The following is a 26,350-nucleotide window of genomic DNA, read 5'->3' as shown; positions in this document are numbered from 1 at the left end:
GATGGTCTGATGGTGTGGAAGTTGGACTTGTGACCATGAAGTCATGGATTCAAACCCCCGATACCTCAGGTCACTTGCCACACATATTCGCCTAGTGTGACTGACCTTAAAATATTATATTCTATGATTCTACATATGGTGATTTATATAAAAAGTTATAAATAGGCATGACTCTAACTTTAAATATATATACATAAGTCTACACATTTTTGAGATATTATCTTCCTTTTGTGTCAACTATCCTACCATCTTCCTATTTTTCAAACTTTATGTCTGTGGTACCACTTCAAGAGGATATAAGTCATTTTATTTTTAAAAGTGATAAGGATACACTAAAGCACTCTCCACTATATTTTATTCGGTGAAAAGAGGTGTTTCTTGACTCGATTTCCTTGTTGCCTTCTCCCAATATTTTCCATAAGATAAACCACTAATAATATATTTATCATAAAAACTATACTATAATAAATATATATTATATATGCTTTGTATTGTTTTAAAGCATTTTATATTAATAACAACTTAATATCTTTTATTTCATAATTATATAAAATTTTATTTTTATAAAATAATACATTTTAATTATTTTTAAATTAATATATTCATTAAATTAAATTAAATTAATTAATTATTTAAAATTAAATTAATATTTTAATTCTATACAATCAATCACAATATTTATTATATAATATTTGTAATAAACAAAATATCTAAAATAATTCAAATAAAAAATATTTTAAATCAAAAAAATTTCAAAACTCTTGTCTAAAAGAACCTTTGTTCTTTTAATAAAATTTATTATTTATAAAAATAAAATATATATGGTATATATTTTATTAAAATATAAATTTTAAAATACTTAAACAAATATTTTTATTTTAAAATATATATAAACTATTAAATAAAAATATTTAACTGTATATAATATAGTCACGCTCAGGGCGGATCTATCCCTACCCCACCCTCCTTAAATTTATTTACTTATTTTTATGTATTTTTAAATATATATATATATAAGCATAGAAAAAATGATTGGAATAAATAATAATACTAATAATAATTTTAATTATAGATTTTTTTCTACTAAATATGTATTACTATTTTTTATTTCATAAAAATCCAAAAATGAATTTTTACAATATATAGTAAATAATACTATTGTAATTGTTATTTTGTAATATTTTTAAAATATAATAATTAGAAAGATAAAATTAGCTGGACAATAAATAGATATATAAAATATATTTCTTTCATCTTAAAATAATAATTTATTTTTTTATTTTTTTCGTCTCAAAATAATAATTTCATTTTCATAAATAATCGTATCATCATAAAATTATGTATATATTTTTTATTATTTTTATATAAATGTCATTACTTTATACACAAATACACTATTAATGATATTTTAGTTTTTTTAGTATCTATTTTCTCTTCCTTTTAAACATAATATTATTATTTCTTAAATTTTGAGCCGAACTCAAATGTCCTTATTGTTTCGAGACCGGGAAAGTATTTTGTCAGTTTAAAAAAATAGTCCACCCTTTAACTTGATCCTAGTTCCGCCACTGGTCACACTTAACATATAATATATAAAAAATTAACAGTATATGTATTGAGGTAGACTGTCAAACTGTGTGAGGTAAACTGTGTCATATTGTAAAAAGATAAACAATATATTGTCTAAATGCAAAATATATATAAAATGTTATATAAAAATACCTAACTGTATATAATATAGTCACACTTAACATATAATATATGAAAAATTAACAATATATGTATTGACAGAACACATTATATATTTATAAAACATTGTATGAACAAAAATATTGTATTAAGGATGCTGCTCTAATGGATTATGAAGTTGTGTGAATTAGACTTTGACATATTGTACAAAGTTAAACAAAATATAAAATGTTCAATAAAAATATCCAACTGTATATAATATAATCACAGATAACATAAAGTACATGAAAAATTAATAATACAGGTGCTGAAAGAGCACATTATATACATATATATAAAATATTGTATTAACAAAAACATTATATTAAGAATGCTGTAAGGGATTGTTATGTTGTGTGAGTAAGACTGTGATATGTTGAAAAATAAAAACAATATATAAAATATTAAATGAAAATATCTAATTGTATATAATATAGTCACACTTAACATATAATATATAGAAAATTAACAGTATATGTGTTGACAAAACACTATATATGTATAAAACATTGTATAAACAAAAACATTTCATTAATGATGCTGCTGTAAAGGATTGTCAAGTTGTGTGAGTTAGACTGTGACATGTTGTAAAAAGATAAACAATATATTGTCTAAATACAAACATTATGTAAAATGTTAAATAAAAATATCTAAATGTATATAATATACTCAAACTTAACATATAATATATGAAAAATTAACAATATATGTGTTGACAGAGCACATTATATATATATATAATATTGTATGAATAAAAACATTGCATTAAGGATGCTGTTGTAAAGGATTATTAGGTTGTGTGAGTTAGACTGTGACATGTTGTAAAAATAAAAATAATATATAAAATATTAAATAAAAATATCTAACTGTATATAATATAATAACACTTAACATAGCATATATAGAAAATTAAAAATATATGTGTTGACAGAGCACATTATATATGTATAAAACACTGTATGAACAAAAACATTGCATTAAGGATGCTGTTGTAAGAGATTGTGAATTTGTATGAGTTAGACCGTGACATATTGTAAAAAGATAAACAATATATTGTCTAAATTTAACAATATATAAAATGTTAAATAAAAATATCTAACTGTATATAATATAGTCACACTTAAAATATAATATATAAAAACTTTACTATATATATGTTGACAGAGCACATTATATATATATAAAATATTCTATTAACAAAAACATTATATTAAGGATGCTGTTGTAAGAGATTGTTAAGTTATGTGAGTTAGATTGTGACATATTGTAAAAATAAAAACAATATATAAAATATTAAATAAAAATATGTAATTGTATATAATATAGTCACACTTAACATATAATATATGAAAAATTAACAGTATATGTGTTAACAGAGCACATTATATATATAAAAAACATTGCATGAACAAAAACATTGCATTAAAGATGCTACTGTAAGGGATTGTCAAATTGTGTGAGTTAGACCGCGACATGTTGTAAAAAGATATACAATATAATATCTAAATGCAAATAATATATAAAATATTAAATAAAAATATCTAATTGTATATAATATAATCATACTTAACATATAATATATGAAAAATTAACAGTATATGTGTTGACAGAGTACATTATATATATATTTATGTATATAATATTGTATGTCACAGTCCAACTCACACAATTTGACAATCTCTTACAGCAACATCCTTAATGAGAAGAGAATGGAAATAGACCCACAAATTTCAAGCAAAGTTATGGAGGAGCTATCGGGATATATTTCGATGAGGGACATTTATTATTATTATTAATTTTTTATTCTTCTTTACCCAGCTACACCAAAGGAAATACAAACAAAAATACCAAATTGAGTCCCGTAAAGGATGGTCTCATGGTGTGGAAGTTGGACTTGTGACCATGAGGTCATAGATTCAAACCCCCGATGCCTCAGATCACCTGTATTCGCTTAGTGTGACTTATGTTCCATGATTCTAGATATGTTGATTTATATAAAGAGTTATAAATAGGCATGACCCTAACTTTAAATATATATACATAAGTCTACACATTTTTGAGATATTATCTTCCTTTTGTGTCAACTATCCTACCATCTTCCTATTTTTCAAACTTTATGTCTGTGGTACCACTTCAAGAGAATATAAGTCATTTTATTTTTAAAAGTGATAAAGATACACTGAAGCACTCTCCATCATATTTTATTCGATGAAAAGAGGTCTTTCTTAACTCGACTTCCTTGTTGCCTTCTCCCAATATTTTCCATCGGATAAACCACTAATAATATATTTATCATAAAAACTATACTATAATAAATATATATTATATATGCTTTGTATTGTTTTAAACCATTTTATATTAATAACAACTTAATATCTTTTATTTCATAATTATGTAAAATTTTATTTTTATAAAATAATATATTTTAATTATTTTTAAATTAATATATTCATAAAATCAAATTTAATTTATTTTTATTTAAAATTAAATTAATATTTTAATTCTATACAATCAATCACATTAGTATTATATAATATTTGTAAGTAACAAAATATCCAAAATAATTAAAATTCAAAATATTCTAAATCAAAAAAAAATTTCAAAACCCCCATCAAACATAACCTTTTTAAAAAAATAAAATTCATTATTTATAAAAATAAAATATACTATTGTATATATTTTATTAAAATATAAATTTTAAAATACTCAAACACATAATTTTATTTTAAAAAATATATATTAAATTATAAACCAAATATCGATAAGTCAATTAAAAAAATATATCCAAAAGATCTTTTGTCAAATCCAACTTAATTGATTTGAGTGTGTTTGGCAATTAGCTGTTACCAAATTCAGTTAGTTTATTTTACTAGCTGATTTAATTAGTTATTTGTATTAAAATGTTCGATCAAATAATTGTTTGATATTAGCTGCTTATATGTAAAATTACAATTGAAGACGTTTATATTTTAACTTTTAAAATTTTTAATTGTGTTTTTTTAGTTTTGAAAATTTTTTTAAAAAAATTATTAGTTATTTGAAATTATGAATGTGTTATAAAATATTTTCTTTATTAATTTTAGATGTGAGAAAAATAATATTTTTTATTAAAAAAATATGATTTTTTTTAATTAAGAATGATGTAAAATATAAAATAATAAAATTTTTGTAATATATTTCTTATATTAATTATTGATTAATTTATTATATTTATAATTTATAATTTATTCTATTTTATTTACTTTTAATATAAAAATAAATTAATAATATTTATGTTGTTATTTTTATGTTATTTTAATAAATATATATAGTTTACAAATAAAATTAATTATATATAAAACTAATTGATTTAATTTTGTAAAAATAAAGTTATAATTTAATAAATAATAGTATATTAAAATAATTTATAATTAATGCAGTAAAAAATATATTTATATGTATGTGAAATGCATAATAACATTTTAAGGGCAAATAAAGAATAAATAAAATTAAATTGAAAAAACTCTTTAAAAACGCTGGGTTATATAGCTTTTCATAAATTAGTTTTTTGGGGCCAATAGCTATTTCGAAAAATTAAGTTACCAAACACCTAAATTAGTTTTTTAACTGGTTAGAAGCCGTTAAATAAACTAAAAGCGCTTAAAAAAGCTGCATGCAATACTCAATCCTAACATGACTCGTTTATTATTGGTGTCGAGTTCGGGTTGACTCGTGTTGACCCATATACATAATTAAGTTGAGATTTTTTATTCAAATTAAATTAAGTTAATTTCTATTGGTTTGAACATAAATTAGATTGAATTATTGAAAATTTAACTTAGTTTAAATTAATTTATGATAAATTTATTAAATTATGATTATTATATATATATAATAAATATATTAATCAATATTAATATATTATAATCGGGTTGTCATGTCGGGTTCGAGTTGAAAGCCTTAAGCCTAACCCAACCCGTTTATTATCGTGTCGAGTTCTTGTCAACTCGTATACATAATCGAGTTGAAATTTTTTACCCAAATCCAATTATTTTGCGTCGAATTCGTGTTGCATTAATTTTTGTCTAACTCTACTCACTACTGTACTCATTTTATTATTATTTTTAGTTTTACTTTTTATGACGAATTACTATATCTATATCATTTTATTTCGATTTCATCTTGCTTATAAGTATTAAAATCATTAATCCATTCTTCGGAAAAACTAATAGTAGAGAAGAGAAGAGAATGGAAAAACAAATTTCAAGCAAATTTATGGAGGAGTCATCGGGATATATTTCGATAAGGGACATAGTTGAATCGTCGGATTATCAAGTTTTGTTTTTCAATTCCGTCGATGATATTCAAATCAAGAATCCTGTTGTGAGGCACGCCGCATTTCTCTAAGTCAAGATTGCATTGCCGGCATCAATGCCCTCAAAAAATCCGACTCGAAAATGATTTTTTTCTTCGGCTGTTGGATAAGTTCACAAAAATTGTTGAATTAGTGTATTGTTTAGATTTTTTTGAAAGATGATCACTATTGTATAAATTTAGGAGTGTATTCAAATGAAATTTCAATGTATTTTTTTGAATTTTGAAAAATTTATACAATTTTTTTAGATTTTTTAAGATGATCATTGTTGTATAGATCTAAGAGTATATTCAATTGGAATTTGAATGATTTTTTTTTTTTTTGGTTTTATAAATCCACAAAATTTATGCTGAATTTGAAAGATTTTTATATGAATTTTTTAGATTGTGAAGTAACTTTTTTTTTATTTTATTAATATATAAATTAAAGTTAATATATGTTATTATATTTTTATAGAATAAAATTAATAAAAAATAATATATATATATATAATATTACTATATTGTATATTTGTATTTTTAATTCTATATTTTTTAGTATTATATTATCATTATATATCAAATTATTTTTATATTTTTTATTAGTTGTTATTATTATTATTTATATAATCTTTTTACATAACCCATAAACATATAAACAAATAAAAAAAAAATACATAATTTATAATTTTTGAAATATTAAAATAAGAAAAGTAAATAAATGTAAGCTAAAGATTCGACGATAAATATATATTTTATTGTCACCGCAATGACTATTTTTTATGATAATAAATATTTTTAAATATTCTATTTATAATATAAAAATATATTTTCTAAAAAAATTGATAATAAATCATATTAATTTTAAATTATTATTTTTATTAAATTATAATATTATTAACAAATACTATCACTTATAATGATAATAATAATAGTAATAACTTTTAAAAATCCATCGAATATCTCTAGTATATAGAGAAATTTTATATTATATTATAAACTTTTCATAAATTTTCATTAGAATACAATAAAATCAATAGATTTTTTTTAAAGTACATGGCTTGTTAATACCTTATAAGTCTAAAATAAATACAAATGATTTAATTTAACACAACACATGATGTTGTTTAGCATGAATATATCGTTACACTGATCATTATAATATGTATTGTATGAATTACGTTAGTCAGAATAGTGCATATTTCTACTATATTAACATAGATTGTGTATTGTTTAATCGTTATTGAATTACAAAATTCACCTCAAACCACCGATATATATATATATACTCATTCCATCTATATTAACATTTGTCGATATCTACATATCTATTGTCTATACTTACTCACAGACAACTATGTATATGTAAAAGTATACACATTATATATATATTTTTTGATAATGTGAGAATTCGAAGCCACTATTCAAAAGTGCGCACTTGGTAAATCCCCGACCGAACTTAATACCTTGTAAGCTAGGCCCGACAAGAAAAGTCACATTAGACGAATCATACATGACGAATAGACCTGGAGACGTCGGAGTTTGAATCCATGACCTCACGGTCACAAATTCGCTTTCCACGCCTGGCCATCCCTCACAGGACAAAAGTAAATTTCTTTTAATTTTGCAAATATATATATATACACACGGATTTGTTATTACACCGATGAATGTATAATATTTCGCAATAATTAATAGATTTTCGTATAGATATTACATTTAGGTTGAATCCAATTCAATACCAACATCTTCAATACTTTTGTTTAATTGTGATTATGGGTACCATCATTCTTTCTAAGCATAAAACCATCAATGCATAGATATTACTTCAAAAGGCATCAATTTTCATATTTTCATATAGAGCAATTGTTAGAAACCATGGCATTGTTCGACGCATACGATAGAAGTTTCCCTCGAGCTATGGTAAAAGACACAACAATAAATTCGTAGAATAAATGGATGACTTACTTGAGTAAGTGCGCAAGGTCGGGGTCATTTAAATCCAGGTCCAGCCACCCGTTCATACGCATGTACTCTACATAGTGGTCCGGCGGCTTCACAGCATGTGGCTTTTTTGGGGCGAAACCATAAATTCTTTCAAGGTCTCGAGAAAGCCAATGCAGATAAGCACGGTCCACGGGAGGTGCAATCTTCGGCATCACCTCCTCGTTCTTCTCTTGCTTTGCAGGTTTGTTTCCCATCAATACTAACCTTTTCAATGCATAACAATACAAGGTCAACAATAATCGAAGATGGTTTTGATAAAATTTGTTGGAAAAAAGCTCTGCACAATTAGGGTGAACAAAATATCCGAAATTTGAAAATCCAATTCGAACCAAACTGAAATTTATAATTTGGTTCAAAAGTTTCGGATTGGTTCAGACTGAAAATTTTATAAATTTCGAATTTTCGGTTCGATATACTAAAAATCCGAAATATAATATTTTAATATATTTACAATTACATATTTAATAGAAATAAAAACTTAAAAATTAATAATAGTATTTTAATATACTTATTTTTATTTATTATATATATTTAATATTATAAAACAATTATAAAAATATAAATAAATTTTAAAAAATAATAAAAAACTAAAATTTTGGATCATTTCGGTTTGGTTCGGATTGATATTTTTAAAAAATTCGGATTTGGCAAAAGTCCGAACTGAAAATCAAATGCTCACCCCTATGCACAATAGATCATGCTTACAGTGATATACAGATAAATGATAAATGCTGATGATGGTGATATCTTTACATGACATAGCTGATAATTTATCTATAAACAAGCTTTGCACAATAGATGATCTTCCTCGTGGTGTAAAATCAATACGACTTAAGAATCATGAGGCTCAAACCCGACAAAAATAAAGATTGATGCAATGTTTGATTCTCATGTAAGTAATAGTAAAAAATAAGTAATCAATTTGATTGCACTTTTCATTGCCCGGTTAAGATCTAGATTGTTCGATAAATGAAAAAGACAATTTACATGTAACTGTGAATGCAAGGATAGGCAGCAGAATTACTCCAACAAATAGAGATAAGGATAAATCAATAACTCTGAGGGGTCATCTAACTCTACTGCTTTCATACACAGTTCACATTTGTTAGCAAAATCCTAACTTTCCTATCCTCAAATCGAAGTGAGAAAACTTGAGCTCGAAATGGTTGAGATGATATCGAAAGCTATAAATTTCAACATAAAGACAAGGTGATTGTACATCTATTGTGCAATGAAAAGATGCAGGCAACTGACAAAGCATTGGAGAAGATTCATGGAGACCGGCGGTTAGCAGAAACATTGGGGGAACCTATTTCTGAGTAGTAATATGGCTGTGGATCAACATGAATAATGTTACAAGTTTTCAGACTTTTCCATATCGGAAAATTCTAGCTATGGATAATCATTAGCTCGTCCTGCTTCTCTAGATTATTTGCGATTCATCACCATAGCTATTGCAATCCATCCTTTTTCGAAGCACCAAATGAAATAAACATTTTATCATAAAACAAAGCTATACGTGGCCGTAAACAACTCCAATTCTATCTAATCAATCCCTAAATAAGCAACTCTACAGAATCCACCATTACACTTGAAGGTGAGAAGATTCTATCGTAAAACAAAAGTATACGAAGTTATATATATATTCGCATCGTACTATATCTCACACTAATTCGATTTCACTCGCATTGCGAAAGTAACAAACCAGCGCAACTCCAAACGATCGCGCCAAAATTCATCGAAATTTCTTGCCGCAGATTCGCCAAATTACAAGCATTCACAAATCTATTCAGTAATTACCTGTAGAAGAACGCAGAATTATGGTCGGGATGACAAGCAGTCGAGGACTGGAGCGAACTTGGCCGCCATAGAATGACGAGACGGATGGATGCTTCTGGATTTTATGCAGCGAGAATATAGTTTAGCGCTTTTAGGTCATTGGTAGCAACCACGCTTTTAAGTATAAGTTGAGATTAGAAATAGCGCTTTCAAGAACTTCAAGAGGCTATATAATTCTTGCTTCTAGTGTTGTACATTTTCATCGTCTGCGTGCATTACGAGGTTGTACTTTTGCCTTTTGCCCCCTTCCGTTTTATATCCATGGCTGGTTCATTTATAATCTCAGATTATTGATGCCGTGGCAGAGTACTGGAATTGGGTGTATGAGGCCCTCTGCTGAGGATCGGGCTACGGGGAACCTAAATTTGTTAGGGGAGGCTGGAATTTTCACGTTTTTGGGTATGTTTATGTTGTTTTGTTCACGTTAATCTTCAGCCCAATCTTTTCCTGAATTTCTTCGGTTAGGGTTTGGGTTCCATCATATGCCGTGTTAATTGTTGGTTTTGGTTTTAGTTCGGCAAATTAGGGTTCGACTACGGTTCCGAATAATTTCGTATTGTTGACTTTAATCAGTTTAAAATCTCCTGCTGGGTTGCTGCATACGATCTGCTTGATGCTCTTCCTCTAACAACGGTAGCATTTGCAGGGTAGTGCTTGAACGACGGTAGCCATGGACGAAATTCCATCAATGTTAACTAATCCATTCCAATTTGACTCGCTCTCGTTTTGAGTCTTCGATATCCAGTTGATCTCAGGTCAATTTGTGCTCCTACCGCAAGCAAAGGTAAATCGATTCCTTCTGCATTTATGTTTGTTTTTTTTTTTTTTTTTTTTTAAGTCTTATATATTGATTGATTAGGGTTGCTTTGCTGTTTTGAATATCTAATCCATAGTTATCACTTGATGATGAAAGTGGTTGGTGAAACTCAGGTTTTCTATATGGATTTGGTAATTTATCTATGATTCTCACCTACGGTTAATAGGTTGGTTATCTTTAACAATGAAAAAAGGGTTGTAAGAATGCAGTTGCAGTGTCAGTAAGGTTTAATTATTTAGACTAAATTGGCATCATCTTCTACACAAACATTTTCAATTTTCTAAGGTCTTGTTCCCATTAACCATTTGAGCCACGACGCTTTTGACGCCTATGTAGTGTTGGCTATAATGGAACTTCAATATAAAAAAAGTAGAATTATGAATGTAGTCATGTATAAATGCTATGGAAGTGGCAATTGGTTTGTGTGGAGATTGTGGATATATTTTTCAATAGTGCGCCGTGGCGCATGGCACAGTCCTGATACTGTTTTACTGGGCATGGTCGGACCATTTGAGTAAGAGTCGAACAGACCTTAGAAAATTGAGAATTTGTGTAAGAGATGTAAACAAGATATTGGATATTTCTGAAAAATATTTCGCAATTGATTTACCTGAAAAAGAGGTTTTCAATCTATTTTGAATCTGTAGCACAAGTCATCTATTTGATAGATACCGGATTGTAGTGAACAATAGTCTATACGGACAACTCACTTTGAAGTGACTATTCACTGGATACAAGTGTCACGTTACTTCACAGTAGAATCAAATTACAAACACCTAAAGTTAGAAATAGTGATGCTGCACCAATTTCCAACCAAAAACCGGCTGTCTTGTCAATAGAAATGACAGTAGTCGCTACTGGATGATGAATGGAATATGGAATTTTACTAGAATTCTTTGAAAAATGTACTGTCATTCTGTTAATAATCTTAAAAGAACACCCAACAACTTCAATGAGGCATATGCCTTTTCCCAAGTGCCTTGCCTATTCATCACTTCATCAAATAGATACACAATTGTGGATACAAGTGTTTGATTGGTAGACAATTTCTAGAATAACCTAAAATTCGGCTACGATAAAAGATTATGTAAAACCATCGTAGGGACCCAACACTGAAATTGCACAAATGTCAATCTACCAAAAAGAATCAATTCACATAAAATATATCTCACAAATCCGTAATTCCGGAGTCTTAATACAATCTTCTACTAAAAACCAACGTTAGCTTACTCATTGAAAAAAAAAACAAAAAGAAAGAAAAAACAAAATCAGTAAAATTCCTTTGGAATGATGATGTTCATCTCTTCTAATCTTCTCTCCTCCTTCAACAGTGCACTCTAGCTCTCAAAATTCAGAAGTGGGTGTTGATTTTGATTTTTTTTTTTGGCATTCCAGCCGTGCACCTTCTTCCAATTTCCAGCAATTTATATTTGTGTCTATCCACTTAACCTGGTACTCCAACTCCAATTTTTTACCAAGAATTTATTCTTTTCTTTAATGCCCTTACTTGTTCTTTAAGTCATCCATCATTTTTTCTTTAATTCCCATATATTTTAAATCTTTCTTTTGACTCTTGATGTTCCACAACAAATTATGAAGATAAGTGCAATTAATATACAAAAATATGCAAGAACTTGTTGCTCATTAGAAAAATAATGAGTGAAGGGAAAATGCCAACCAAGTCTAAGTTGTTTGTTGTGCTGCATGATTTGATTCCTTCGTTGGAGAATTGAATGCACTTAATTTGTGCTTTAAAATTTATAGGTTGACAATGGTTAGTACCAGAGGCAAGAAAATAACTAGTAGCTCCAATGACACTGTTGGGGAGAATGAAACTGCCAAAAATGCTTTAACTGAGATGCAAACTTCTAATTCACCGGTAGCAAAGTTGGAAGAATCAAATAGTAGTATCCAGGTAGAAGATGAACTAGAAGCAGCAGTTGAAGATGCTAAAAATGAGATATATGAAGAAACAGATGACAAAGAAGAAAATGAAAAAATGAAGGAAGTAGAAAACGATGATGAAAATGAAACAGCTACTGAAACTAATGGTGATAATTTGGAAGCAGAAGAAACACTTGCTTCTGAGGATGATGGGAGACATGATCAAGATGTAATACAGGAGGATGATAACTCTGAAGACAGTGAAGAAGATATTGCCACGGCTGAAGAAAATGTTTCAGGAGGTGATGAAGTTAGTGACGGGGAGGAAATTGAAGAGCAATACTTAGGTGTGGATGGGAGTGAGAACGAGGATGGGGTTAGCGAAGAAGACATTGGAGGGGAAGATGCTGAAGTGTCCAATGAAGACATTGGAGGGGAAGATGATGAAGTGTCCAATGAAGACATTGGAGGGGAAGATGATGAAGAGGCGAAGGAAGGCATTGGAGGGGATGATGATGAAGAGGCCAATGAAGGCATTAGAGAGGATGATGATGAAGAGGCCAATGAAGGCATTGGAGGGGATGATGATGAAGAGGCCAATGAAGACATTGGAGGGGATGATGATGAACGGGTCAAAGTGAGTGAAATAGAGGCAATGGAAGAACATAATCAAGCAAATATCAAAGGAAAAGAAATAGTAAAAGAAGATGAAAAGGACACTAAAGAGCACAATACAGTGGAACCGAAAGCGAGCTTGAAGAAGATTAAAAAATCAAGTCAAAGAAGGAAAAAGAAGAAACAAGCTCCAACTGAGAAAGAAGTTATCTTCAGAGATAAGCCTGAATCATCAAGCAAGAAAAAGGCTAAGAAGAAAATTGAGAGTATGGGAATGATTTTCATGTGCAGTTCTAAAACAAAGGATGATTGCTACAAATATAGGGTTCTTGGGCTACCGGAAAGCAAAAAGGATCTTGTGGTTAAGATATATTCTGGCATGCGGCTCTTTTTGTATGATGTTGATTTAAAGTTGCTGTATGGGATCTACAAAGCGGCCGGACCTGGTGGTTATAATATAGAACCCAAGGCATTCAAGTCACAGTTTCCATCTCAGGTTTGTGCTGTTCTTGCTGAAATTTTTTATGCTAATGATCTTTCATATTTTTATTTTACATATAGGATAAGTTTCTTAATTTAATTTAGTAGATGAAACAAAGCACTATCTTCAGAAGGAAAATGTGATTAAGTAATCAATTTCCATTCCCCTTTTGCCTCAAGCATGATTTTTAGGGGACTACTGCCCTAAAGAAGCATCATCTTTTGATGGTATGTTGAGTTTCCACAGATGATCATCTTGTCATTACTAGACAATAGGCATGCAATTTTGAGCATGTAGTGGGAGTCACTTTTTGGGTGTTTCATGTTATAACCCGGAATTAACTCATTCATCTAAAACTGACAAATTATTGGAGACTCTCTTTATTGCATTTTTATAGATGGCATCTTAGTTCTTCAATCCTGTATTTTGTAGAGAACTTCATAGTTTGGTGTCAAATACTGTGAATTTTCCTTAATTTTTCTTTGGTGGACTTGTTTGACGTAGAAACTTGTTCCTTAGTGGGCCTGCTTGTTTAGGAGCTGTATCAAAACATTTTCGTGTAATTCTATTTGTTTGTGATGTTGAACTTAGTGAATTATTCTGACGGTCAAGTTGATGGAGCAATTTTCTTTTTCTGTGTTGTGTCCCGTCGGCATGTGGCTAATGTTTGAAGTGCTATGGTATGAATATGATAATGAATCTTTATTTGTCAAATATTTTCTTATGATAAGGGTAGACTTCGATTGCTTCCTTGATCCAAGTAATTTCCTATTATTTAATAGAACTGTGATATTTTCAAGAAGATGGCCTTCACTCCCTCCCCCACTTATTTTCCGTTTACAGCACATCTACAATCTGATCATGGGAAATTAATATGATGTGACATGCAAAAGCTCATGATCTTATAATTCACACCCATAGATTCAGCTATAGTTTTGGAGTCATTTTTACACAACTATTTGTTCAAACAAAATTGAAATAATTAAAATAGGAAGCTCAATTTTGTATAGAGCTACGGATATTTATCAATTGTTGATGAGTGCATTGACGATACTATATATATATATATATATATAATATAGTACTATTCTACTAGAGTACTATCTGAGTACCTTGAATGATTTGAAATGAAAATCGAAACAAGGACAATAGTGAAATTGTGACATTGACTTAATGTACCCTAATATCTGAATCAGGTTCGATTTACTGTTATGGAAGATTGCTTGCCTTTAGCCGAGGAGAAGTTCAAGAAAGTCATCAAGGACAACTACTACACAAAAACCAAGTTTAACTGCAAACTGACTTCAGAACAGGTAAATTAATTTACCTCCTTTCATTCCTTTATCAAGTGTTTCTGAGTATCAATACGAAAATTGCACAATGTCTTGAAGGCATGCTATATAACTCGCCTGTAGGTTAAGAAACTGTGTAAGCTGTTTATAGCTTCAAGTAAAGGGCAGAAGTCCACACAGTTAAGCAGGAGCCGTAAAGAAGTAAAACCTCCACGAAAGACGAAAGATTCTAAGCAGAGATCTGGTGACAAGAGACGCCTTAGGTCGAGGGGAGACCCTCAATCCAACGAGCGTCCTCGTAAACGGGCAAGGGAGATAATCATGCCGGTGCCACTGCTGCCGCCAGCTCCTCCTCCATACGCCATTGGCAGAGCTTCTGAAGTGGAAGCTTATCGTCGGGGTCCATATTTGGAGAGCCGTATAAATCCACTTCCCAGCCATCGAGATTCTTACAGAGATTTGAGGTATCCTCTGGCAGACTACAGAGACGGGCGGGGCGAGTATCTAGAGAGGCAATATCTCACCTCTTATCCCGATCGGGGTTTGAATTTGGAGCCTCGTGATACGTACAGAGACCTGTATAATCGTAGCGGCGACGCTTACAGAAACGGGCACGATCCCTATCTGGAGCGCCAACTGTACCCTGACCATTACAAGAGGGATCCGTTGCCAGTTCGTCCCGAGGTTTACAGAGATGAACGAGGGCTTGAGCTGCGCGATCCTTATCAGCGAGAAGAACCATTGGATCGTCGCGACCTGAGGCCGCGACACCATGACATTGTTGGATCAAGCTCCGGCTCTGGCGCAGGCTCCTTTGTTCCATACCGGGGGCGCCTATCGTATCCCGAGCCTGTTTATTATTTGGAGCGGGAACCTTCTCAGTCGAGCCGAGTACGTCTCTATCGACTTTAGGCTGTGAAATTAAACTTGTAGCACAAAATGAGGGGTGGGGGGGGGGGGGGGGGTAGGGGTAATAAAATCTGGAGGCTCTGCTTTGTGGCTACTTTGTTTTTACTGCACTGAGTAGTATTGTTTTATGTTGTTATTCATATGCCTTTTTAAAGTGATGCTTATTGTTATGTAATAGTGATGCTGCCCTGCTTCTTGCTATTTGATGGTTTTATTGATGCTTTGGATCTTTTATAAGCTCAGGTAGGAATTAATAGTTTTGTCATTTACATAGATGTTTATGAAGGTCAGAAAATTTTTTAAAATAATGAAAAATATTATTCGATGATGGATTTGATTTTGGATTTGGTTTTGGTTTAAGGAATGTTCTGAAAATTGTGATATAAATACGAGTTAAAATATAATTGATTTTATATAAAATCAAAATTAGATATTTTATTTGATGTATTTTTGAAAAAAAAAATTATAAATAGTATAAAACAAAATCAAATCATTTAAACAAACAACACTATTTATTTTTTATTTAAGAAAATAATTGATATTTTGTGAAAAAAAATAATAATAATAAAATTATCAAATACAAAAAGATATCAAATAAAATAAAATATATTAAAAAGGAAAAATGCCATTTATTTTGAGATATATAATAAAAAATTAAAATAATTTTATATTAATATAATTATTAATACAACAAATAAATATATTACTCTCTCCTATGTAAAGAAAAAATAGAAAAAATGTACTTGTTTTGTCCCAAACATTTGTAAATGATGTGATTAGAAAGATAAATGATTATGGGTCAGAGAGAATATTTTTTATTAAAATGAGAAAAAAAAATTAGATAAAAAAAAAAAAAAAAAAAAAAAAAGAAGAAGAAGAAGAAAAGATATTGATAATAAATTTAGATGATAAGTTAAAAATAAATTTGAATAACAAGTACTTAGTTTGATTTGCAATTAAAACAAATAAACGTAAAGTAACGGATACAATTACTAACTACCAAAATAAAAAATAAATAAAAATCAATCTCGTGTAAGTTATTACAGAAAGTCTGCACCGTCGATGTAGGCAATGTCACCACGTGGCAGCCATCCGTGCATTGAAAAAGCTTCACGCGAAGGAAGGAGAAGCGGATAACACTGTATATTCCGACGAGCCTTGACAATACTCTTCTGCCACTATCCATTCGCTCATGACTTAATTAGCCTAGCTTAGCTTAGCTACACTCCTCTTATCTTCTCCACCCTTCGATTTCCTCTCCAATTCCATGGCGCGGGCGCTGATTTCGTCCCCGACCTTCCTGGGAACGCCTCTTCCATCGCTTTCCCGCCATGGATTTGTCCCGCGGCCCAGGCGCGTCTCTACCGAGGTGAAATTCAGCTTGCAGAACCTCCCGCCTGTTGAAAATTCGATTGATTTCAATGCCATGGTTGAGAAAGCTGAAGCTTTGCTCTACACGCTCGCCGATGCTGCGGTGGTTGCCGACGGTGGTACGGCTGCCTCCGACTCTGCTGCTGCTGCTACTGTGCAGAAGAGCGGAGGGTGGTTCGGGTTCATTTCTGACGGCATGGAAGTTGTATTGAAGGTAGATTAGGGTGCATATATATATATATATGTATTATATGTATTTGATATCCCTTTCCCCTTTTTCAATTTCTTTATGTTTAACATGATGGCGTAGTGGTTTTCTATATTGCTTCGTTTTGCATCCGTGTGGATTTGGCCATTTGGGGTTACATATAGAATCGTTACAGGTAGTTGTTTGAATGATCTTTTTACTAAAATGAGTGGATAACTAAAACACTAATTTTCTTGCTATGATTTCTTTAGTGTGCAACGTTTTTGCTTCTTTTAGTTGGAGAATTTCACAAATTTTAAACATTTAGGGACAAAATTGAACAAAATTTATTTGTGGTTTCACAAAGCGCTACAAATCTCTTGTACTTAAAAAATTGTACAAAATTTATTTGTGGTTTCCCGTCTAACTCCTCGGTCATCCTTATTCGACCGTGTTTGAACTGCGCGCATCCAAACTGAGTATAAGTTTAAGAATCTTCATTTCTAAACACATTAGGGTTGTGTTCTTTTTTGTGGGTTTTACTTCCTCCAAAAATATCTAACTATTACTTTCTATTTTTTATATTATATTATAAATTTATTTTACATTCAAAATATCAACCAGAAACAAACACACCCTAGATTACAAATATACTCATTATTCTTAGTTGTTTTTTTCTTATTTTAAGTTTTTTTTTTTTTTACTGTTTTTAAGGTTAAATATTAAAAGAATTAATATATTTATAATTTTAAGAGTTTAGAAATAGAGATTTTGAAATTTATTTGTAGCTTGAAGCATATAGGTTAAACACCGTTAAACAAAGAAAGTAAATGAGTCAGACTTAATTTTGAAAGTAAAGGGCATTTGACACAATTTCCTAAAAGCGCCTGGTAGGTTTTGTGCAATTTGGCCACCATTTAGGTGTTATAGAATATGAACAGCAAGTGATTTTTGATTGGCATGTAAAACTTCATGTATAAACATTTGAAGTTCTCGTGACATATAGTTGATTATTCTGAGAGATGATTAGTGTAATAATTCGGGTTTAGCGAGTGCAGATCTTATTGTTACTAGCCACTTCATTTAAGCGATCGTTTACATACAGAAGTTGTTGTCTTTGTGGAGCATAACAACTTAAACTTTTCCAAATGAGATAAATCTAAACTGAATGTTAATTTGGAATTGCTATCATACATATTGAATGGTTATTTTGTCTAAAAGATTAGGACTCATCCATACTAGTAATAACTTCACTCAAGTACCTTCAAAATGCTCACATCATTCTTTTCTGCTTTCCCATTCCTGTTTTTTTGGGAATTGTTAAGAGCTTTTATTTTGATATCCATCGATATTTCATTCATAAAAGGTGAAGAACCTTGTATTTGTATTTTCTATAGAAGATGTTTTCGGGATAACATAGAAAGTGAGCAAACACCATATAACAGAATAATAATGAACATATAAACTGCTCTCTAACACATTACTAAATTACATATTTGTGTCACAGTATTAACTGACTAAATGAATACCTGGTTTATTTATAAGATTCTTAAGGGCGGTCTCGCAGCTGTTCACGTGCCGTATTCTTATGGGTTTGCCATAATACTTCTCACTGTTATTGTAAAAGTTGCCACATTCCCTCTGACAAAGAAACAGGTAACCATTTATTCTGCAGCTTTTATCTCCACAGATTCCCTGCATTTCAGCCTTACCTTTTTCTTCTCTATGTAAGTATACAACCATATGACAACATGTGTATCATTGTGAAATAAAGGTTGAGTCAACTCTAGCAATGCAGAATCTTCAACCAAAAATCAAGGCGATTCAACAAAGATATGCAGGAAATCAAGTGAGCATTTGTCTACCTTTTATTTATTTATTAATTTTTTTTCAGTCATTAATATGGTTGCTGATTATTGATGTAGTAGAAATAGGATCTTGGATAATAATGTATTTATGATTGTTGATGGATTGTGTTAAACAAAGAGACAAAAAGTATTGCTTCTAGTTTGAAGTTGTGGTTTGTTTCTGGTGCTCATGATTTTTTGAGATGGGAATTACTGCCAGATTATGTGGATTATGTTCCCATTTATGATTTTGATAATGTAGAGTTTTTGGCACAACCTGCTCGTGTAAACTATCTCGATACAAAGAACTCTTCAACCTGCAAAACCATAGAAATAAACAGTTTAGCCAAGTTCAGCACATAAGTCCATTAAAAATCTATAGATACTTCTGGATCTTCAAAGTCGACCAAAACATAACTGAATCTTAGAGCTTTATACATAGATTCCCAAAAAATGAGGAAATTTCTATTTTCTCCTTATCATGGTTAACTAGCATTATTCCAACATAGTTTGTTTGCTGTCAAACAGTGTTAATATGAGTAAAGTTTTCTCTTCATCGTTTCATGATGGTTGAGTAAGTATTAGTTACAGGACATAGTGATTTTACTCAACAATTTACATTTGTTTTGCTAAAAGATCAATAACAACATTAACAACCTTGTTTCCTAACATATCTTATCAGTATGACTTCAACTTCATTGGGGGTTGATAGTGAGATGAGATGTTCAGACATAATATACTGTAAAAAACTTTGGTTTAAACATTACTTCCATTTTACCATATTGCCTTCAGAACTAAACCCCTTTTTTGTTACAGGAAAGAATACAACTTGAAACTTCTCGATTATACAAACAAGCAGGAGTCAATCCTCTTGCTGGTACAATTTTTAATCTACTTATCCTGTTTTGTTAATTTATTTTATTTGTCTGGGTTAGCTAAATATGTTATGATATATTCTACTATTTTAATCTCCATTACATAGGACATCTGGCATAATCATCACCACTCAATAGCTTTTTAACTCAACATGCTAGTGTGACCATGTATAGGTTCCATGTTTACTTTCTTGAGGAAACAATATATTACTAGAAATTACTTTTTATTACTCTCTCTGATATTGAATTCTATCTCATTTGGTTGGGCACGTGTTTTTAATAAAATTGGAATAATTGTTTTTTTTTTTTCTTTTATATAGTAAAAAATACAAAAGTGATGATTGTTTACTTAAAAATGAAATGCGAAGGTTTTTTTTATGACAATCCAAAAAGGAAAGTGAACATTTAGATGATAAGGGAGTATATTAGTAACCTCTTTATGTTAGTATTTTATGTCTAGCAAGTTTCTGGTAGCATAGATGTGTGAGGATAGTCTAAGAGTTTTGAGGATGTGTTTGATTGGATTGTGAATGTTCTGGATTTCAAATTTTTTAAAAGTTGAAATTGGGTTTTGGGTGTGATGTTTCAAATGAAGAATAGGTGGATTTAATTGAATGGAAAATGGGTTTCGAATAGATGGTTTTGAATGGAAAATATTTTACTGTAGATTGCATAATAAGAATAAAAGATTGAATACACAAACAAACATGCCCATTGAGGAGTTTGAATTTAATGTGCTTAGATCACCTAGGAGCAATTTGCCAATGAATTGATTGCAGATTGGGGATTTCTTCTTGCTATATGTTTTCCACTTTTTCTAGAGCAATCTACCCAGAACTTTATCCTTTTTCAACAATAATTTTGTTTTTTTTTTTTTTTATGTTATACCTCATTGATGGATGACAATAGGTTGCTTCCCAACCCTGGCTACAATACCAGTCTGGATAGGTTTATATCAAGCCCTTTCAAATGTCGCAAATGAGGTACAGAAAGAGCTTGCTCACTGCATTTTGATTTTACTGTTGAATTTTCAAATAGATCAGTTAAGATTTCCTTTATTTTATCCATTTGAGTTATTTCACAGGGACTGCTAACTGAAGGATTCTTTTGGATTCCTTCTTTGGGTGGCCCAACAACAATTGCAGCTCGGCAAAGTGGAGCTGGAATTTCCTGGTTGTTTCCATTTGTGGTAACTAATGCTCAATGATCTCAGCCTCCGATGACTCAAATTTTCTGTTTTTCCCCTGCATTTGTTTCTCATGAGATCTATCACTCTTATCCTTTGAATGATTATTTTCCTGAAGAAAGATCTGATCAAGATGATACATGTCTGCTAATGATAAAATTGTTACTGCATTCATTGGTTTTATTTTTTTTCATCCTTAAGCAGCATTCGTGAACAATATGAATAATAATTTTGTAGGACGGGCATCCACCACTCGGTTGGTATGACACTGCAGCATACCTTGTTCTACCTGTTCTTCTTATTGTCTCTCAGTATGTCTCTATGGAATTGATGAAGCCTCCACAAGTAAGCTGCAAGATTATATTAGCTTTACTTTATATTATTTTTGTTTCCTTTATGTTGTCCTTATATCTTAATTCTGCGTTGTTAGACAGATGATCCATCACAGAAGAACACACTTCTGGTGCTCAAGTTTCTTCCCATTATGATTGGTTACTTCTCTCTGTCAGTTCCATCTGGATTATCAATATACTGGTAATGCTGATCATTCAATCTTAGTAATTTTTTTATGCGGTATATTTGTGCTGAAGTATGGAAAACATAATTATTTTAAATGGTTATACATGCAAATCTTGTCTGCATATGTTAGATCCACCCCAGTGAAGAAGTTTGTAAAAGTTCTAAGAGAAATGTTGAGATATATTAATAATGACATAGATCTATATATAGACCTTAATGTAATATAGTAGATATAATATTTATCTAAAATATACAGTGATCCTCTGTCGCAATGGTGAAAACTTTAATAAATTGAAGATTTGATCAAATTAGGATTTTAATGGTCACATCCTCAGTCGCGGCGGAGGCGGCAACAATCCTCTATCTTTGTAGCAACATCAAAGTAGAATTTCTAATGACGGCACCAACGATTCTCTGCGGTGGCGCTAAACCCATAAATTAAATCCTAATAGGCAGAAATTGTTGGGGTGCAAACCCAAGTCTCACATTGAGAGTTGTGAAAAAAAATTACACACCTTATAAGTCCTAAGTGAACTTCACGGGTTGGCCCAGTCCCAACAGAAACTTCGGACAAGTAATTAAATATCAATCCTAGTAGAGGCTACTTATCCACCTTGATTCCCTCCACTAATACACCGACCGAAACTATCTCCTAAGATTACTCATTCAGGATTTCCTACACTTCCCCTTAAGCTAGTGTACTTAACAATATTCTCATGGAACATGTTATACAATCCTTTTGTCACCACATATGTAAGTTGAAGTCCTGTTGGAAGATATGGAGTACAAATCAATTCACGTTTTGGTTTAATAAATTCAGTCTATCTCTATGTGCTTTGTTTGATCATGTTGAACCGATTTGTGAGCTGTACTTATAGTAGATTTGTTGTCGCAATATAAATTTATTGGTTTGTTGCATCGGATCTTCAAGTCTTCTAAGATAATTTTGATCCATAATAATTCACATGCCCCTAGTACCATGGTTCTGAACTTTGTTTCATAGCTTAACCATGCCACCGCACTTTTTGTTTCTTGCTTCTTCAGGATATTAAAGTTTCCATGAGAAAGGTACACCTGTCACACTTAAGACCCTGCAAAATCTGCATCGGTGTAAACTGCCAGATCAATTGCAAGACCTTTTTTGAATAAAATTACCTTCCTTGGATGTGCCTTAAGTAATTTAGCTCTCGATGAACTTTTCTAGGATCATCCATAAACTAATAGATAACACTGACTGAATAAGCTATGTATGGTCTAGTGTGTGCGATATAGATGAGCTTCCTAACAAGATTCTCAAAAATAACAAAGATAATCAAAACTAAACAGATAGCAAGATTCTCAAAAATAACAAAGATAATCAATCAACAAAGCTAAAATACTATGCCAACCGTTAATTAGAAAATGCATGAGGAAGATCTTTAATTCTTCAATGTGGAATCACAATATTTCTTTATATATTGCTTCTCCATCTTCTTTAAGCAATCCGAGTTATACGACAACAGATGATAAAAATCAGCCAAAAAAGCTTTTAACCTATTCATTAATATAGACTTGAGATTGGACTTCTTAAATTGTTGGCCTCCTGTACATTGGAGAAAAACTCAATAGTTAAGCATCTTGACCACACACCATCGAACTATACTCTGTATCATCTTTCCTGCATACATAGTTGGATGTAAGTTAAAACAATTTGATGTCTCATACATATCCTCCATGCATTGCAGATATCTTTTTTAGTTTTCCCATCAGTCCTGTTCGTGTAGTTCACTGGTTTTTCTGCTTTCACTGGTTTGTTAGGTTCACAAACAATGTACTTAGCACGGCACAACAGGTCTGGCTAAGGAAATTGGGAGGTGCAAAGCCTGTTGTAGGTGAAAATGCTGGTGGGATAATCAGTGCTGGACGTGCAAAGCGATCAGGCACTCAGCCAGAAACAGCTGGTGAAAGGTGAGCTGATTCTTTAATTATCTCTTTTAGGTTCTTTACTTTCTGTTTTTCGTTTCAGAATGTTCCCACTCGATAGAATTATTTTTCGAAACAGGTTTAAACAGCTAAAAGAAGAAGAGAAGAAGAAGAAGAACGCTGCACTTCCTGTGGATGCTGTTCAAGCTTCGACTTCGTCAGATTTTGAGTCAGAAGATGACTCAGAAAAAGTAAGTGTATCAAAGGTAAACTTGCTCATGATCTAGTGAAAGTTAGGTGCTTAATTTTTTAAATGGATGAAAAAGTATGAAATTTCTTGAGGATATTTTACTTGAGTGAATATTTATCTATGCTTGTGATCGAATCTAACAACTACTGAAAATAAATCCTTTTTATCCATTAAATGAGAGTTGATGATACATACTATAGGATTTAAAAATTGCTACTACAAAAGTTGTAGATATGTAAAGAAGAAAAAATATATACTATTTATATGCAACGACTCAAAATAAAAATGTTAGTTATCAGTTTACCGATCCCCAACACTATTAACTACATAATATTCATTTCTGATTAGGACTGTATTTAAGCTTGCTGTAAAATGTACTTTGATGTTTGTAGCTGGACAAAGAAGTTCTTGAAGAGTCGTATGCTTCCAGCAATGTTAAACAAGTTCCACCCGGGCCTAGGAGAAGTAAGAGGTCAAAGCGAAAGCGTGCGGTATGAGTTATCAACTTTTGTTGATTACATTAAATCTTGTATATTTTGTGCAATTTGCAAATTGATATATAGGGGCCATTTTCTTGGGGCCATCAATTTTAACGTACAAATAAGCTATTTGTTTCGTTAGGTTGAGGATCTGTTGTACTCCCTGCTTGAATGCTCATTCAACTTTATGTCTATTGCTTAATCTGTACAAAATCAGAATTTATAATTTACTTGCTCACCATCAAAACACAGAATATTTTGTTTATCGATATAGGAAACCTGAGCTATTGAAAAAAAAAAAATGAGTCATTTCTAAATGCTAAGTAAAATTTTGCAGATTGATGACATTGTTATTGCCGAAAATCTAAGTTTCCTGACATTGTTAGAATCAATTTCATGTGCAATACTTGATCTGTATTCGTGTAATTCTGTCCCAGAGGCTTGTAGATTTCGAAAGCATTTGATTAAGTGAAATAGATCGGATAAGGCTAGACATTCTCGACGAGTGAATTAGTACTGCTTTATATAGCGAACAACTCAGTACCAGATAATGCCGAACTCTTTATCCCGCGAGTACAGAATATTTTACAAAAGGACCTAGATTCTTAACATAGAATTGACTTACTGGTATACCTAACCACCAATACCTATTGAGATTCATACATATTGATTTGTTCTACATGTTTTATTTCTGCACTGCATCATGACATGGTAGGTGGATGCTGATTTCCAATCGGGCTTGGTCCCGATAGTTTCTTACGGCCCTTGTTCTCGTTCACTGTGCTTTTCTGCTTACATGACATGAACACATACTATTTCATTACATCTAACAGAACATCGAAAACTAGGATAGCAGAACTAGATTAGAAACACTTAAAGCTTCTTACCAATGCTTTACGACCTCTAGCTTGCGAGCGACCCTCTTCCCGGCTAGTCTTTAAGCTAACTGTCACAACATAGAAGCTCTCTAGTTAGTTAAAACATGATGCATTAAATACCAGTTTACCTTAGCAGCTGAAGTAGTTTATGAACTAACCTGATTTCGACCCGGGACTCCTCGGGCTGCCAGCATGGCAGTGTCGAAATGCAGTGAGTAGGAGCCACATCAAGAAGAGTAACGAGAAGAAACTCTTTATTCTTGTCATCGTTGGTACGAAGCCGACTTCCCAAAGATAGAATGGATGGACACAAAGTATTTATGACAAGAAATGTGTGGAATCCCCATCCTCCTATCCACAGTGTGTCTGCTAATTATTACATAGCTTGAAAACTTAGGATGTTTTAAGGCAAGGCAATGTGGTTTGGGGATCCTATGTTGCCGATGTGTCGGTTAAATAACCATTTTATCTAAAAGTTTAAAGTAGCCCAGATATACATCATTAATTGCATATTTCATAGTTTTTCAACATTATCACACGCCAGTCTTGCATTATTATTTTATTTAAAAGTTTAAGCTAGTAGGGATATGCATTATTAATTACATATTACTCCCTCCATTCTTTTTTATTATTTTCGTCTGTCTCACTCAAAAGTATTTATTTCTCTTTTTTAGTAAAAATAATTATATATAATAGCAAAAAGTTTTACACATTTTTATTGACCAATAAAATACTATTATTTCTTAATTTACTATAAAATCCGAAAGGCCGGGAGGGAGTATTATATAGTCTTTATAATAGTGTCGATGTTGTTGGGATAAGGAATCTTGATCTGTTTGTTCTCATTGTGTGTTTTGACTTTGTGTTAGTTTCCATGATGAAGTTGAGTTGAATTCTTTCATCCCATCATTGCAGCTTCTACTTTTAGGCTTTGCATGAGGTGGGCTTTATT

General features: G+C 31.1%; 3 protein-coding genes across 5 annotated transcripts; 2 read left to right on the top strand and 1 right to left on the bottom strand.

The window, feature by feature from the left end:
• Positions 1-7,544: 7,544 nt before the first annotated feature.
• Positions 7,545-10,006, bottom strand: LOC127253737 (uncharacterized). 2 transcript variants are annotated; one of them, XM_051278478.1, is made up of 3 exons: positions 9,868-10,006; positions 8,029-8,271; positions 7,545-7,643 (listed from the first exon to the last, which is right to left on the bottom strand). In XM_051278478.1, exons 2-3 carry the CDS (start codon positions 8,259-8,261, stop codon positions 7,568-7,570), a joined length of 309 nt encoding a protein of 102 aa, XP_051134435.1. In that variant the 5' UTR covers positions 8,262-8,271; positions 9,868-10,006; the 3' UTR covers positions 7,545-7,567. The 2 variants fall into 2 exon arrangements, with proteins under 2 accessions (XP_051134435.1, XP_051134436.1); XM_051278479.1 differs by lacking the exon at positions 7,545-7,643 and having other exon boundaries at positions 7,750-8,271.
• Positions 10,007-10,121: 115 nt separating this feature from the next.
• Positions 10,122-15,966, top strand: LOC127253697 (uncharacterized). The gene is made up of 5 exons (XM_051278412.1): positions 10,122-10,305; positions 10,553-10,690; positions 12,488-13,718; positions 14,900-15,016; positions 15,119-15,966. The coding sequence occupies exons 3-5, from the start codon at positions 12,495-12,497 to the stop codon at positions 15,905-15,907; spliced, it is 2,130 nt and encodes a 709-aa protein (XP_051134369.1). The 5' UTR covers positions 10,122-10,305; positions 10,553-10,690; positions 12,488-12,494; the 3' UTR covers positions 15,908-15,966.
• Positions 15,967-17,062: 1,096 nt separating this feature from the next.
• LOC127253765 (inner membrane protein PPF-1, chloroplastic) lies at positions 17,063-24,746 on the top strand. 2 transcript variants are annotated; one of them, XM_051278525.1, is made up of 11 exons: positions 17,063-17,489; positions 19,008-19,118; positions 19,237-19,311; positions 20,126-20,186; positions 21,094-21,167; positions 21,269-21,373; positions 21,608-21,715; positions 21,801-21,904; positions 23,687-23,836; positions 23,931-24,057; positions 24,434-24,746. In XM_051278525.1, the coding sequence occupies exons 1-11, from the start codon at positions 17,172-17,174 to the stop codon at positions 24,536-24,538; spliced, it is 1,338 nt and encodes a 445-aa protein (XP_051134482.1). In that variant the 5' UTR covers positions 17,063-17,171; the 3' UTR covers positions 24,539-24,746. The 2 variants fall into 2 exon arrangements, with proteins under 2 accessions (XP_051134482.1, XP_051134483.1); XM_051278526.1 differs by having other exon boundaries at positions 17,064-17,489; positions 23,931-24,042.
• Positions 24,747-26,350: the final 1,604 nt, after the last annotated feature.

Source organism: Andrographis paniculata, unplaced genomic scaffold (genome assembly GCF_009805555.1).
Source record: "Andrographis paniculata isolate CXL003 unplaced genomic scaffold, ASM980555v1 Contig51END, whole genome shotgun sequence".
In the NCBI taxonomy this organism is placed as follows: Eukaryota; Viridiplantae; Streptophyta; class Magnoliopsida; order Lamiales; family Acanthaceae; genus Andrographis; species Andrographis paniculata.
The sequence above is the reverse complement of the archived record's forward strand: the minus strand, read 5'-3'. Positions and strand labels throughout refer to the sequence as shown.

Excerpts from the sequence above, each read along its gene's own strand:
- LOC127253697 (XM_051278412.1), top strand. The coding sequence starts at position 12,495 with ATGGTTAGTACCAGAGGCAAGAAAATAACTAGTAGCTCCAATGACACT. Across the intron at positions 13,719-14,899 it reads AGTCACAGTTTCCATCTCAG|GTTCGATTTACTGTTATGGA; the intron begins GTTTGTGCTGTT and ends TATCTGAATCAG. Across the intron at positions 15,017-15,118 it reads GCAAACTGACTTCAGAACAG|GTTAAGAAACTGTGTAAGCT; the intron begins GTAAATTAATTT and ends ACTCGCCTGTAG.
- LOC127253765 (XM_051278525.1), top strand. The coding sequence starts at position 17,172 with ATGGCGCGGGCGCTGATTTCGTCCCCGACCTTCCTGGGAACGCCTCTT. Across the intron at positions 19,312-20,125 it reads AAAGATATGCAGGAAATCAA|GAAAGAATACAACTTGAAAC; the intron begins GTGAGCATTTGT and ends TTTTTGTTACAG. Across the intron at positions 20,187-21,093 it reads AGGAGTCAATCCTCTTGCTG|GTTGCTTCCCAACCCTGGCT; the intron begins GTACAATTTTTA and ends GGATGACAATAG.
- LOC127253737 (XM_051278478.1), bottom strand. The coding sequence starts at position 8,261 with ATGGGAAACAAACCTGCAAAGCAAGAGAAGAACGAGGAGGTGATGCCG. Across the intron at positions 7,644-8,028 it reads GACCTTGCGCACTTACTCAA|GCGTGGAAAGCGAATTTGTG; the intron begins GTAAGTCATCCA and ends AGGGATGGCCAG.